Source organism: Bos javanicus, chromosome 8 (genome assembly GCF_032452875.1).
Source record: "Bos javanicus breed banteng chromosome 8, ARS-OSU_banteng_1.0, whole genome shotgun sequence".
NCBI lineage: Eukaryota > Metazoa > Chordata > Mammalia > Artiodactyla > Bovidae > Bos > Bos javanicus.
In genome coordinates, this window is record NC_083875.1 from 47081694 (window position 1) to 47095447 (window position 13754).

The window sequence follows — 13754 nt, forward strand, 5'->3', positions numbered from 1 at the left end:
CCCACCCTCTCCCTCTCCCACAGAGTCCATAAGCCTGTTCTATACATCAGTGTCTCTTTTGCTGTCTCGTATACAGGGTTATCGTTACCATCTTTCTAAATTCCATATATATGTGTTAGTATACTGTATTGGTGTTTTTCCTTCTGGCTTACTTCACTCTGTATAATAGGCTCCAGTTTCGTCCACCTCATTAGAACTGATTCAAATGTATTCTTTTTAATGGCTGAGTAATACTCCATTGTGTATATGTACCACAGCTTTCTTATCCATTCATCTGCAGATGGACATCTAGGTTGCTTCCATGTCCTGGCTATTATAAACAGTGCTGCGATGAACATTGGGGTACACGTGTCTCTTTCCCTTCTGGTTTCCTCAGTGTGTATGCCCAGCAGTGGGGTTGCTGGATCATAAGGCAGTTCTATTTCCAGTTTTTTAAGGAATCTCCACACTGTTCTCCATAGTGGCTGTACTAGTTTGCATTCCCACCAACAGTGTAAGAGGGTTCCCTTTTCTCTACACCCTCTCCAGCATTTATTATTTGTAGACTTTTGGATCGCAGCCCTTCTGACTGGTGTGAAATGGTATCTCATAGTGGTTTTGATTTGCATTTCTCTGATAATGAGTGATGTTGAGCATCTTTTCATGTGTTTGTTAGCCATCTGTATGTCTTCTTTGGAGAAATGTCTATTTAGATCTTTGGCCCATTTTTTTATTGGGTCATTTATTTTTCTGGAGTTGAGCTGTAGGAGTTGCTTGTATATTTTTGAGATTAGTTGTTTGTCAGTTGTTTCATTTGGTATTATTTTCTCCCATTCTGAAGGCTGTCTTTTCACCTTGCTAATAGTTTCCTTTGATGTGCAGAAGCTTTTAAGTTTAATTAGGTCCCATTTGTTTATTTTTGCTTTTATTTCCAATATTCTGGGAGGTGGGTCATAGAGGATCCTGCTGTGATGTATGTCAGAGAGTGTTTTGCCTATGTTCTCCTCTAGGAGTTTTATAGTTTCTGGTCTTACATTGAGATCTTTAATCCATTTTGAGTTTATTTTTGTATATGGTGTTAGAAAGTGTTCTGGTTTCATTCTTTTACAGGTGGTTGACCAGATTTCCCAGCACCACTTGTTAAAGAGATTGTCTTTAATCCATTGTATATTCTTGCCTCCTTTGTCAAAGATAAGGTGTCCATATGTGTGTGGATTTATCTCTGGGCTTTCTATTTTGTTCCATTGATCTATATTTCTGTCTTTGTGCCAGTACCATACTGTCTTGATAACTGTGGCTTTGTAGTAGAGCCTGAAGTCAGGTAGGTTGATTCCTCCAGTTCCATTTTTCTTTCTCAAGATCGCTTTGGCTATTCGAGGTTTGTATTTCCATACAAATTGTGAAATTATTTGTTCTAGCTCTGTGAAGAATACTGTTGGTAGCTTGATAGGGATTGCATTGAATCTATAAATTGCTTTGGGTTGTATACTCATTTTCACTATATTGATTCTTCCAATCCATGAACATGGTATATTTCTCCATCTATTAGTGTCCACTTTGATTTCTTTCACCAGTGTTTTATAGTTTTCTATATATAGGTCTTTAGTTTCTTTAAGTAGATATATTCCTAAGTATTTTATTCTTTCCGTTGCAATGGTGAATGGAATTGTTTCCTTAATTTCTCTTTCTGTTTTCTCATTATTAGTGTATAGGAATGCAAGGGATTTCTGTGTGTTGATTTTATATCCTGCAACTTTACTATAATCATTGATTAGTTCTAGTAATTTTCTGGTGGAGTCTTTAGGGTTTTCTATGTAGAGGATCATGTCACCTGCAAATAGTGAGAGTTTTACTTCTTCTTTTCCAATTTGGATTCCTTTTATTTCTTTTTCTGCTCTGATTGCTGTGGCCAAAACTTCCAAAACTATGTTGAATAGTAATGGTGAAAGTGGGCACCCTTGTCTTGTTCCTGACTTTAGAGGAAATGCTTTCAATTTTTCACCATTGAGGATAATGTTTGCTGTGGGTTTGTCATATATAGCTTTTATTATGTTGAGGTATGTTCCTTCTATTCCTGCTTTCTGGGGAGTTTTTATCATAAATGGGTGTTGAATTTTGTCAAAGGCTTTCTCTGCATCTGTTGAGATAATCATATGGTTTTTGTTTTTCAATTTGTTAATGTGGTGTATTACATTGATTGATTTGTGGATATTGAAGAATCCTTGCATCCCTGGGATAAAGCCCACTTGGTCATGGTGTATGATCTTTTTAATGTGTTGTTGGATTCTGATTGCTAGAATTTTGTTTAGGATTTTTGCATCTATATTCATCAGTGATATTGGCCTGTAGTTTTCTTTTTTTGTGGGATCTTTGTCAGGTTTTGGTATTAGGGTGATGGTGGCCTCATAGAATGAGTTTGGAAGTTTACCTTCCTCTGCAATTTTCTGGAAGAGTTTGAGCAGGATGGGTGTTAGCTCTTCTCTAAATTTTTGGTAGAATTCAGCTGTGAAGCCATCTGGACCTGGGCTTTTGTTTGCTGGAAGATTTTTGATTACAGTTTCAATTTCCGTGCTTGTGATGGGTCTGTTAAGGTTTTCTATTTCTTCCTGGTCGAGTTTTGGAAAGTTGTACTTTTCTAAGAATTTGTCCATTTCATCCTCGTTGTCCATTTTATTGGCATATAATTGTTGATAATAGTCTCTTATGATCCTTTGTATTTCTGTGTTGTCTGTTGTGATCTCTCCATTTTCGTTTCTAATTTTATTGATTTGATTTTTCTCCCTTTGTTTCTTGATGAGTCTGGCTAATGGTTTATCAATTTTATTTATCCTTTCAAAGAACCAGCTTTTGGCTTTGTTGATTTTTGCTATGGTCTCTTTTGTTTCTTTTGCATTTATTTCTGCTCTAATTTTTAAGATTTCTTTCCTTCTACTAACCCTGGGGTTCTTCATTTCTTCCTTTTCTAGTTGCTTTTAGGTGTAGAAACTGGCAGCTTATTGACCAAGAATCATGTATAAACTTGGTTATCTGGTTCCTTTGGCAATTGCTATTTTTTGGTTATAATAGGCAATGTAGTAAATTCTGCCAAAGAGGTAGAAAACTTCTGTATATATGCTACTGATAAGGGGGTACCCGACAGGACAAACAAGAAAATCATCTGCTACAAAAATGAAGCATTCTGAGGATTCTGAGAGTCAAAACCAACAATTTATTGACCTCATAAACATTTGATAGGTCTTATTGGTAACCATGGGTCATCAAGAATAGGGCAAGCTGTATTTGGTAAATTATTTAATCAAATGCGGGTGTGGATTTAATAGGAAGATTTCCATCTAAAATATTTAAAATAGTAAGTTGGGCTATGAGAAGGAATGAAAAAAAAAAAAAAACACCATTCTTTGCTAATGATATGTTAGACATTAAAACTTACCCCAAAACAATAAAAGGATCATTTTTACTAGATGACTCTTTCTTAACTTTGGGAAAGAATTCATTGCAGATCCTTGCAGGATTCATGACAAGTTCTGTTTTCTGTAACTCCTATTTATAATATGCTTTATTCAAAATCATTTCATATAGTTCTTTGTCTTTTATTAGAGCGTGCACTGTATTAGCAAAATTAGTGGGCATAATACTGTGTTCGCTTTTTGCTCAAATATGTATTATTAGAATATTTTTGCCAGATCAGGAAGGGAATACCTCTTTTGGATGCAGACATTATTATTTTTATTAATCTAGTAAGGATTGAAAGAAAACACAAGAAAAAAATACGTGACTCTTAGTATAATAAATTATAATACAAGTGTTATTTTCAACAGATTTTTTATTAAAATGCCAACCTCAAAATACTGTCATCTTCTTGTCACTTGATTTCCTGATAGTAGTCAGTCACCAAGTCAGATTACTAGCTGGCATGTATTTACTTTTTAAATTACATTTGAGTCTGAGATAAAGGGAGATACTCTGTTATTTTATCCTTTTCTGGAACAACCTTTTACCTTTCCTACCACCTCCTTCCAGCAGTATCCTGCCCACACTTAACTCTACCTCCAAAGGCCTTAAAGTGTTGCCACAGGTCTCTATTTACTAATATAAGGGAGCATTTATGATAAGTTCATGAATTTTAAAACAGATTACAGGATAGATATTAGAAAGGTTTCATTTTTTAAAAATAGCGAAACAGGAGTCTGCCATTAACTACCAGAACATCTTGGAGTGCTACACCTCCTATGGGTACCTGTCTATGTCTTAGTACTTTGTGAAGACATTGCTTTGAAGAACTTTGCCAAATATTTTCTTCACCAATCTCGTAAGGAATAAGAGCTCACTAAAAAGCTGATCAAGGTGTGAAACCAACAGGGTGGCCAAATCTTCCTTCAGGATATCAGCAGTGGAGTGTGTATACACTTGGAAAAAATTGTCAATTACTACAGGAAATGCAGAAACTGACCAGTGACAAGAATGACCCCTACTTATGTGGCTTCTTTGAGATTCATTACCTAAACAAGCAGGTGAAATTCATCCAAGAGTTGGATGTCCATGTAACCAGTTTACAGAATGTGTGGGCCCCAGAGTCTAATATGGCAGAAAATCTCTGATAAGTGTATCCTGGGGGAGAATGAGAGCTAAGTCCTAGGTTAGCATATCTATTAAAAAAAAAAATTTCCTTTGGTGATATTGGGGTTACTTTATCCACTTTATTTTTTTTTCATTTGTTCCATTCCTTCCAACAAAGTAGTTTGATACCAAAAAATTTGTGGAACAGTAGACATTTAATGTCTGTAGCATTTATGTCTGTGTAACAATATTTTATATGGCTGTGATTTTTTTTTCTGTTTGCTTGTGTATCAGTTTTCCCATGTTTCTATACTGATCGATATTCTGTCATTTCAAGTAATACTGACCAACAATTAATGTGACAAACATGGTACTAATTTTTTAATATTATTTCTTTTAATCCACTTTTAGTCCCATGAAATATAAACTGTTTTACTCTACCCATTTTACAGATGAAGTAACTAAAGCTTTCAGAGATTTAGGTGGTACTTGATCAAGATCAGGATAGGAATGGAAGTGACATCTGTTGGATCCTAGAGCCCTGGCTCTTGAGCTATTGATATCTTAGTATTTTCCATAGCACTGAGCCTCACATGCAGAAATCTCTATTAGTCAGTATTTTTAAAATAAGTGATTAAGTTTATGCTCTTGTAGTATAAACCTAAGACCTAAGGTTTCTCTTGAAAGCACTAATGAGTGAGTGAGTGAAGTCGCTCAGTCATGTCTGACTCTTTGTGACCCCATGGACTATAGCCTACCAGGCTCCTCTGTCCATGAGATTTTCCAGGCAAGAATACTGGAGTGGGTTTCCATTTCCTTCTCCAGAAGATCTTCCCAACCCAGGGATTGAACCCAGGTCTCCCACATTGTAGGCAGAGTTACAATTAAACCATTGCAAGTTTTTTTCATTAGTCTCAAAATTTTATTTAGGCCTTTGTATTTTTATAACTGATTAGTTTTTGCCATGGATAGTATGAATTTCTCTTAAAGACAATATGCATTAGGTGCTGTTAAAGTCTTAGCTTTTGCTTTACTATGTATGGACAGTAAATTAAACAGATGTTTCAAGATGTTGACTCTTCAATACCAAACTTCTTTTTTAATCTTTTTTCTCAAGGATTGAATTTTAACCTAATTAAATAAATCTAAGTTAGATATAGTTACATTCTAGTAATCAGTTTGGGTTTCATGAAAATCAGCTTTTCTTTTTGTTTTGTTTAGATAAATATGAAAGATAATAAAAACGCCAAATACATTGAAAATCATATTCCATCAAATGACCTGAGAGCTTTTGTGTTTGAAAATCAAGAAGATATGGAGGTTTTCCTCAAAGAGGCAAGTATTAACCAGCATAATATTTTAACTCACTTCACACTTATTTTCCAGTGCTTGAGTTTTTAACTTCAATCTGGAGCAAAAAATGATAATGACCTATTTTACCAGCAATAACTCTTATGTAAAATCATTCAAATTCACTAATTTCTTTTTTGTGCCATTACTGAGGATTGAATTTGTTTTACAAAAGGACAAACAGCCCATAATTCCATCTGTAACATATTTTGAAATTATGATTTGGAATTAATATGAAGTAATTCTGTCACATTAAGAAAAAGAAACATCTTAATGATAAGCCTTTGGTCTTGGACATCCTTTTTGGAAATGTATTGGAATGAACTCAGTTTTTCTTTGGAGAGGGAAATAATATAATATTGCTTCTTATTATAAATAAAACATCTGCACTTCCCTGATGGTCCAGTGGGTAAGACTGTAATTCCAGTGCGGGGAGTACAGGTTCAGTTCCTGGTTGGCGAATTGAGGTCCCATGGGCTGCATGGTGCACCCAAATAAATGAAACTTTAAAAAGAGTGAGAATCCTATGTCTGACTAGAAAAACACCACTGACCAAGAATCTAAGCCACTAGAAACCAGCATGGCTCAAACTTTGAATTCTGGCTTTGCTGCTGTTTTGAAAAACTCAGTGCTTTGTATCTTAATTTCTTCACTGTAAAATGGAGATAATATCTACTTCAAAATATGGTCATGATGATTAAATAAATTATTAAATGAAAAAGTTAAGAGCAGTGTTAGGTACTGTAGTTTTCACTGTATAATATTAATATATATTGTGAGCTATGTATGTTACTGTCTTGTCAGTAAGATTTCTTTTTCCTTTTGCAATATGCCTTCTACTTTTTAAAAAACCCTGGAAAGATGAACTTTTTCTAGTAAGTCTAAGTAAGGACAGGACCCTGAATCAGCTTAAGTGGTCCTCTGTTTCTCTGGTACCCAAGTTACTGGGGAAAATCTTTACTTTCTTTGACTTTCACTATATTGACCGCCTTCTGGTTTGGGAGTTGGCAAGGAATATGAATATATGATGACCAGATAAAAAGGCTAAATCTACAGAAGTATAAAATGGATTCCAAAAAGTTAAGCATTTGTGTAGTTAGAGCTATTTAAGTCTAAACAGTTGGGTTCTTGACCTGATGTCACTGAAAAAGTAGTTTACTTGGATTATAAGTCTGTGAGACATGGTACAGTGTGAAGGGCCTGGAGTCAGGTGTAATTAGATGTTTTCTGTTTTCTAAATGATCAGCTTAGCCTACACTGAGTAACTGGATTTGCCTCAAAAACTCATGCTTCCTCTGTGCTAAGAATTTGAACCATATAATAAGACATTTGTGTCCACCTCTTTTGTGACCCCATGACTGTAGCCACCAGGCTCCTCTGTTCATGGGATTTCCCAGGCAAGAATACTGGAGTGGGTTGCCATTCCCTTCTCTAGGGGATCTTCCCAACTAAGGGATCAAACCTGTGTCTCCTGCATCTCCTGCATTGGCAGGTGCATTCTTTTACCACTGAACCACCAGGGAAGCCCCAGTAATATGACATAGGTTCCAGGAAATTTGACCTTTTATTTTTCTTGTATTATGAGAACTATCCATTGTATCTCATTATTAGGACTAGAACTGCTTGTATGTGTGATTTTTTGTGTGTGTATATTTTAAATTATGAAGTTTATTGTATGTAATCTCCTCATGTAATTATGTCTTCTAGAATACCATTTCCCATCCTTTGGTAACTTACAAACCAGTTGCTCAACTGTGTTGTTGTTCAGTCACTCAATTGTGTCAGACTCTTTGTGAACCCATGAACTGCAGCACACCAGGCTTCCCTGTCCTTCGTTGTTTGCCAGAGTTTGCTTAAACCCATTTCCATTGAGTCGGTGATGCCATCCAGCCATCTCATCCTCTGTGGTCCCTTTCTCCTACAGCTTCCAGTCTTTCCCAGCATCAGGGTTTTTCCCGTGAGTCAGCTCTTCCTATCAGGTGGCCAGAGTATTGGAGTTTCAGCTTCAGCATCAGTCCTTCCAGTGAATGTTCAGGACTGATTTCCTTTAGGATTGTCTGGTTTGATCTTGCAGTCTAAGGGACTCTCAAGAGTCTTCTCCAACACCACAGTTCAAAGGCATCAGTTCTTTGGCACTCAGCCTTTTTTATTGTCCAGCTCTCACATCTGTACATGGCTACTGGAAAAACCAGAGCTTTGACTATATGGACCTTTGTCATCAAAGTAATGTCTTTGCTTTTCATTACACTGTCTAGCTTTGTCATAGCTTTTCTATCAGGGAGCAAGCGTCTTTTAATTTCATGGCTGCAGTCACCATTTTCAGTGATTCTGGAGCCCAAGAAAATAAAATCCGTCTCTGTTGTTTCCCATCTATTTGCCATGAAATGATGGTATTAGATGCCATGATCTTAGTTTTTTGAATGTTGAATTTTAAGCCAGCTTTTTCATTCTCCTCTTTCACCTTCATCAAGAGGCTCTTTAATTCCTCTTTGCTTTCTGCCATTAAGGTGGTGTCATCTTCATATCTTTATTGATATTTCTCCCAGCAATCTTGATTTCAGGTTATGCCTTATGCAGCCTGACATTTTGCATCACGTACTCTGCGTAGGGGTTAGATAAGCGGGGTGACGGCATTACAGCCTTGATGTACTCCTTTCCCAATTTTGAACCATTCTGTTGTTCCATATCTGGTTCTCACTATTGCTTGACCTGCATACAGGTTTCACAGGAGTCAGGCAAGGCAGTCTGGTATTCCCATCTCTTGAAAAATTTTCCACAGTTTGTTGTGATCCACAGAGTCAGAGGCTTCAGCATAGTTGGTGAAGCAGTAGATGTTTTTTTGGAACTCTCTTGCTTTTTCTATGATCCAGTAGATGTTGGCAGTTTGATCTCTGGTTTCTTTGCTTTTTCTAAATCCAGCTTGTTGTACATCTGGAAGTTCTTGGTTCACATACTGTTGAAGCCTACCTTGAAGGATTTTGAGCATTACCCTGCAAGCATGTGAAATGAGTGCAATTGTGCAGTAGTTTCAACATTATTTGGACTTGCGTTTTTTGAGGATTGGAATGAAAACTGACCTTTTCCAGTCCTGTGGCCACTGCTGAGTTTTCCAGATTTGCTGACATATTGAGTGCAGCACTTTAACAGCATCATACTTTAGGCTTTGAAATAGCTTAGCTGGAATTCCATCACCTCCACTAGCTTTGTTCGTAATGATGCTTCCTAAAGCACATTTGACTTCGCACATTTGACTTCGCACTCCAGGATGTCGAGCTCTAGGTGAGTGATCACACCATCGTGGTTATCTGGGTCATGAAGATCTTTTTGTACAGTTCTTCTTTATACACTCTTGTCTATGTGTCTGACTCTGCAACCTCATGGACTGTACAGTCCATGGAATTCTCCAGGGCAGAATACTGGAGTGGGTAGCCGTTCCCTTCTCCAAGGGATCTTCCCAGGTCATCCACATTGCGAGTAGATTATTTACCAGCTGAACCACACGGGAAGCCCATGTTCTTGCCACCTCTTCTTAATATCTTCTGCTTCTGTTAGGTCTATACTGTTTCTGTCCTTTATTGTGCCCATCTTTGCATGAAATGTTGCATTGGTATCTCCAGTTTTCTTGAAGAGATCTCTAATCTTTACCATTCTATTGTTTTCCTCTGTTTCTTTGCATTGTTCACTTAAAAGGCTTTCTTATCTCTCCTTACTGTTCTTTGGAACTCTGCATTCAGATGGGTGTATCTTTGCCTTTTTCCTTTGCCTTTCACTTCTCTTCTTTACTCAGCTATTTGTAAGGCCTCCTCAGACAACCATTTACCTTCTTGCATTTCTTTTTCTTGGGGATGGTTTTGGTCACCACCTCTATACAGTGTGACGAACCTCCGTCTATAGTTCTTCAGGCAGGAGACTGCCTGCCTGAAGATCTAATCCCTTCCATCTGTTTGTCACTTCTACTCTATAATCGTAAGGAATTTGATTTAGGAAGTACTTGAGTAGCCTAGTGGTTTCCCTATGTTCTTCAGTTTAAGTCTGAATTTTGCAATAAGGAGTTCATGATGTGAGCCACAGTTAGCTCCTTGTTTTGTTTTTGCTGACTGTATAGAGCTTCTCCATCTTCGGCTACAAAGAATATAAACAGTCTGATTTCTATATTGACCATCTGGTGATGTCCATGTGTAGAGTCTTCTCTTGTGTTGTTGGAAGAAAGCGTTTGCTATGACCAATGTGTTCTCTTGGTAAAACTGTTAGCTTTTGCCCTACTTCATTTTGTATTACAGGACCAAACTTGCCTGTTACTCCAGGTATCTCTTGACTTCCTACTTTTGCATTCCAGTCCCCTATGATGAAAAGGACATCTTTTTTGTGTGTGTGTGTGTGTTCTAGAAGGTCTTGTAGATCTTCAGCTTAGGCTTCTTCAGCATTAGTGTTTGGGGCATAGACTTGGATTACTGTGGTATTGAATGGTTTGCCTTGCAGACAAACAGATCATTTTGTCATTTTTGAGATTGCACCCAAGTACTACATTTCAGTCTCTTTTTTTGACTGTGAGGGCCACTCCGTTCTTTCTAAGGGATTCTTGCTCACAGTAGTAGATATAATGTTCATCTAAATTAAATTTGCCCATTCCTGTCCATTTTAGTTCAGATTTCTAAAATGTCGATGTTCATTCTTGCCATCTTCTGTTTGACCACTTCCAATTTACCTTGATTCATGGAGCTAACATTCCAGGTTTCTGTGTAATACTGTTCTTTAGAGCAGCGGACTTTACTTTCACCACCAGACACATCCACAACTGGGCATTGTTTCCACTTTGGCTCAGCTTCTTCATTCCTTCTGAAGCTATTTCTCTCCTCTCCTCCAAACTGGAGAACAACTATTCCAAAGAAGTTCTGAGTCACTGCTGCAAAAGTTCTAGGTCCCACAACAGACTTCCCAACCTGGGGATCCAACAAAGGGATTGAGAATCCCCAGGGAATTTGACTTTGAAGGACAGTGGGATTTGATTACAGACTTCCGTAGGACTGGGAAACAGAGACACTTGGAGGACACAAGCAAAATCTTGTGCACACCAGGACCCAGGAAAAAGCAGTGGTGATGCCACAAGAGACTGAGGCAGACTTAACCTTACGTGTGTTTGGGAGCCTGGCAGAGGCATAGGTCAATGGTGGCCTACCGCTGGGTTGGGGGCTCTGACTGCAACATTCCTGGGAGGCAGGGCATGCTGGCATAAGTCCTTTTGAAGGAGGTTGCCATTACTGCCATTACCCCTACCATAGTTTGCCCTCAGGCCACAATACAGGGAGGGAACACAGCCCCATCAGTCATGACTTATATAGTGTCAGTTGCTCAGTCGTGTCTGACTCTTTGCAACCGCATGGTCTGTCCACGGAATTCTCCAGGCAAGGATACTGGAGTGGGTTGCCATTCCCTTCTCCAGGGGATCTTCCTGACCCAGAGATCAAACGTGGGTCTCCTGAATTGCAGGCAGATACTTTACCATATGAACTACCAGTGAAGTCCAAATAAATGAAGAAGAAAAAGCACTTCCTCATATAGTAGAATACCAACTAATAAATACAGAAAGAACAATTAGAATCATTAATGGTTCTTAAACCTATTAGGTAGTTCCATGAGCAACAGAGTATTTTTAGTCTCTCCACATACATAATTACAAACAGAAAAGTAGTTGACAGATCTTTTTGTTCTTTTTCAATCTTTTACCTCTTTATTGTGCTTCACTACATTGTCTAGCTCTTCTAGGACAATGCTGAAAAAAAAGTGGTAAGATTTGATATCTCTACTTGTTCCCAAGCGTAGGGGGGAAGCACTTAATAATCCACAATTAAGTACTATGTCTGCTATATGCTTATCATAGATGCCCTTTATCACATTGAGGAAGTTTCCTTCTGTTCCTAGTTAGCTGAAAATTCTGAGATAATCTTATGGCTTTTGTACTGTATTCTGACAATACAGTAAGTTAGACTGATGTAGCATTCAGAGTCAACCAATCTCATATTCCTGGGATAAACTTGACTGGGTCGTGTATAGTGTTTATATATTGCTAGATTCTGTTTACTAATATTTTGTTAAGGATTTTTGTGTATGTGTTCAGGAGGGATATTGTAGTGTTTTTGTCAGGATTATACTGGAATCATAAAATGACTTGGGAAGTATCCCGTCCTTCTGTGTTCTGAAAAGGAGTCTTGGTGTTACTGCTTCCTTATCTGTTTGATAGACTTTATCAGTGAAAATAATAAAAGAAATGTACTTTCTGTGAAAACACATAGCTATTAATATCACCACACTAAAAAGTTTTTTTTATGAGTACCATTAAATATCTAGTGAGTGTTCAATTTTTTGATTATCCCATGAATGCCAGTAAGAATAATATCATAACTTTAGAAATCTTCATTGAAAGTATGTGGTAATTAAAGTAGTATTTTATTTTCCTTGTATTAAGGTTCGTGACAATAAAAAATTAAGAGTAAATGCTGTTATTGCTCCTAAGAATTCATACGCAGACAAAGCGCCTTCAAGATCTTTGAATGACCTGAAGTAAGTCTTAAAATAGTATTAGAACTAAGCTGTTTTTTTGAATATTGAGTCATCATTTATCTCTTATTAAATATATTTAAATTATCTCTTTTTCACACAAATATATTTGTTACAGGCTGTATTATTCCCTTTTAGGATCTCTTCTTAAGTCTAAAAAGGCAAAATCTAGGCCCAGGAACAGATGGTGGCATTCTTAGTATATGATGGTGATTTTTCAAATCATTGGAATAATATTGGACTATTTAGTGAGCTCTTAAAATAGTTGGTTAGTTATTGGGGAAATAGAAGGATAAATCACTTCATAATGTAAAAGTAATTTCCAGAAGGATCAATGGAAATACTACAGTTATAAAACCTACTACAAGTAAATAAACTCTTAACTCTGTATAAAAGCAATGGTAGAAACCACAAAAGAAGAGATTAATAGTTTGTAATTATAAATATTAAACTTATCAGGAAATAAAATCACTTAAGTGATTAACTTCCTGTACCATCATTCATTTATATTTTATTTATTGTTTATTCACTTGTCAACTATGAGATTTTTTTTTAATGCTGTTTTAAGAAGAAAATCCTAAAAGTTGCTTTTCCTTGCAGACAGTATGGATTTTTCTCTTATTTGCGAGAGTTATTTGATGCCCCTGACCCTGTCATGAGTTACCTTTGCTGCCAGTATCACATTCATGAAGTTCCTGTAGGAACTGAAAGAACCAGAGAAAAAATTGAACGGGTAAGAAAATACTGAATCAGTACCAAAAATGTAGTTTCGTTAAAACTTCTTAAAGGCAAGGAAAACTTGTGAGAAATTTAAAGAAACGTGTCATTGTTTTTAACTAAACAGGAATTACCTGGATATTTTACATTTCTAATATTACATAGGACAATGAATGTTGACCAATACTTTATGACAGTAAGGATGTGGAGTTACCTAAATAAATACTTAATACCTGTAGGGTAACTAAATTAAAGCCTGAAAAGAGACACCTGACTCTCTTATTGAATTCTGCTTTGCTTGACAGACATTTGTTCAAACATTAATGGTTTATTCATTTAAATTCTTGTATTCTAGATTATTTTTCAGACAGATTATACTTTAGGATGGTAGGCTAGGATATAGAACTGTTCTGGTAAGCCCTCCCCTTAAAGTTCCATTTAAGATTATCTCATAAGTGAATGATCACTCTTAAGAGGATCTCCTTCTCTTACCTGACAGAGCCACCTAAACTCTTAGGTTCCTGTGTTCTGCCGATGCTTCGAGTTTTCTTCTCCTTACCAATAGTCTCCAAGACTCCAAACCACCTTCAGTGCTT

At 36.9% G+C, this 13754-nt stretch overlaps 1 protein-coding gene across 7 annotated transcripts in view; it reads left to right on the forward strand.

The window, feature by feature from the left end:
• The window catches only part of SMC5 (structural maintenance of chromosomes 5), a 117790-nt gene that overhangs the window by 83059 nt on the left and 20977 nt on the right, over positions 1 to 13754 (forward strand). For all 7 annotated transcript variants that reach the window (XM_061425518.1, XM_061425520.1, XM_061425521.1 and 4 more), the window contains 3 exons: positions 5758 to 5871; positions 12350 to 12444; positions 13042 to 13174. In XM_061425518.1, the coding sequence (XP_061281502.1) occupies positions 5758 to 5871; positions 12350 to 12444; positions 13042 to 13174 (342 nt within the window). The remainder of the gene's footprint in view (positions 1 to 5757; positions 5872 to 12349; positions 12445 to 13041; positions 13175 to 13754) is intronic.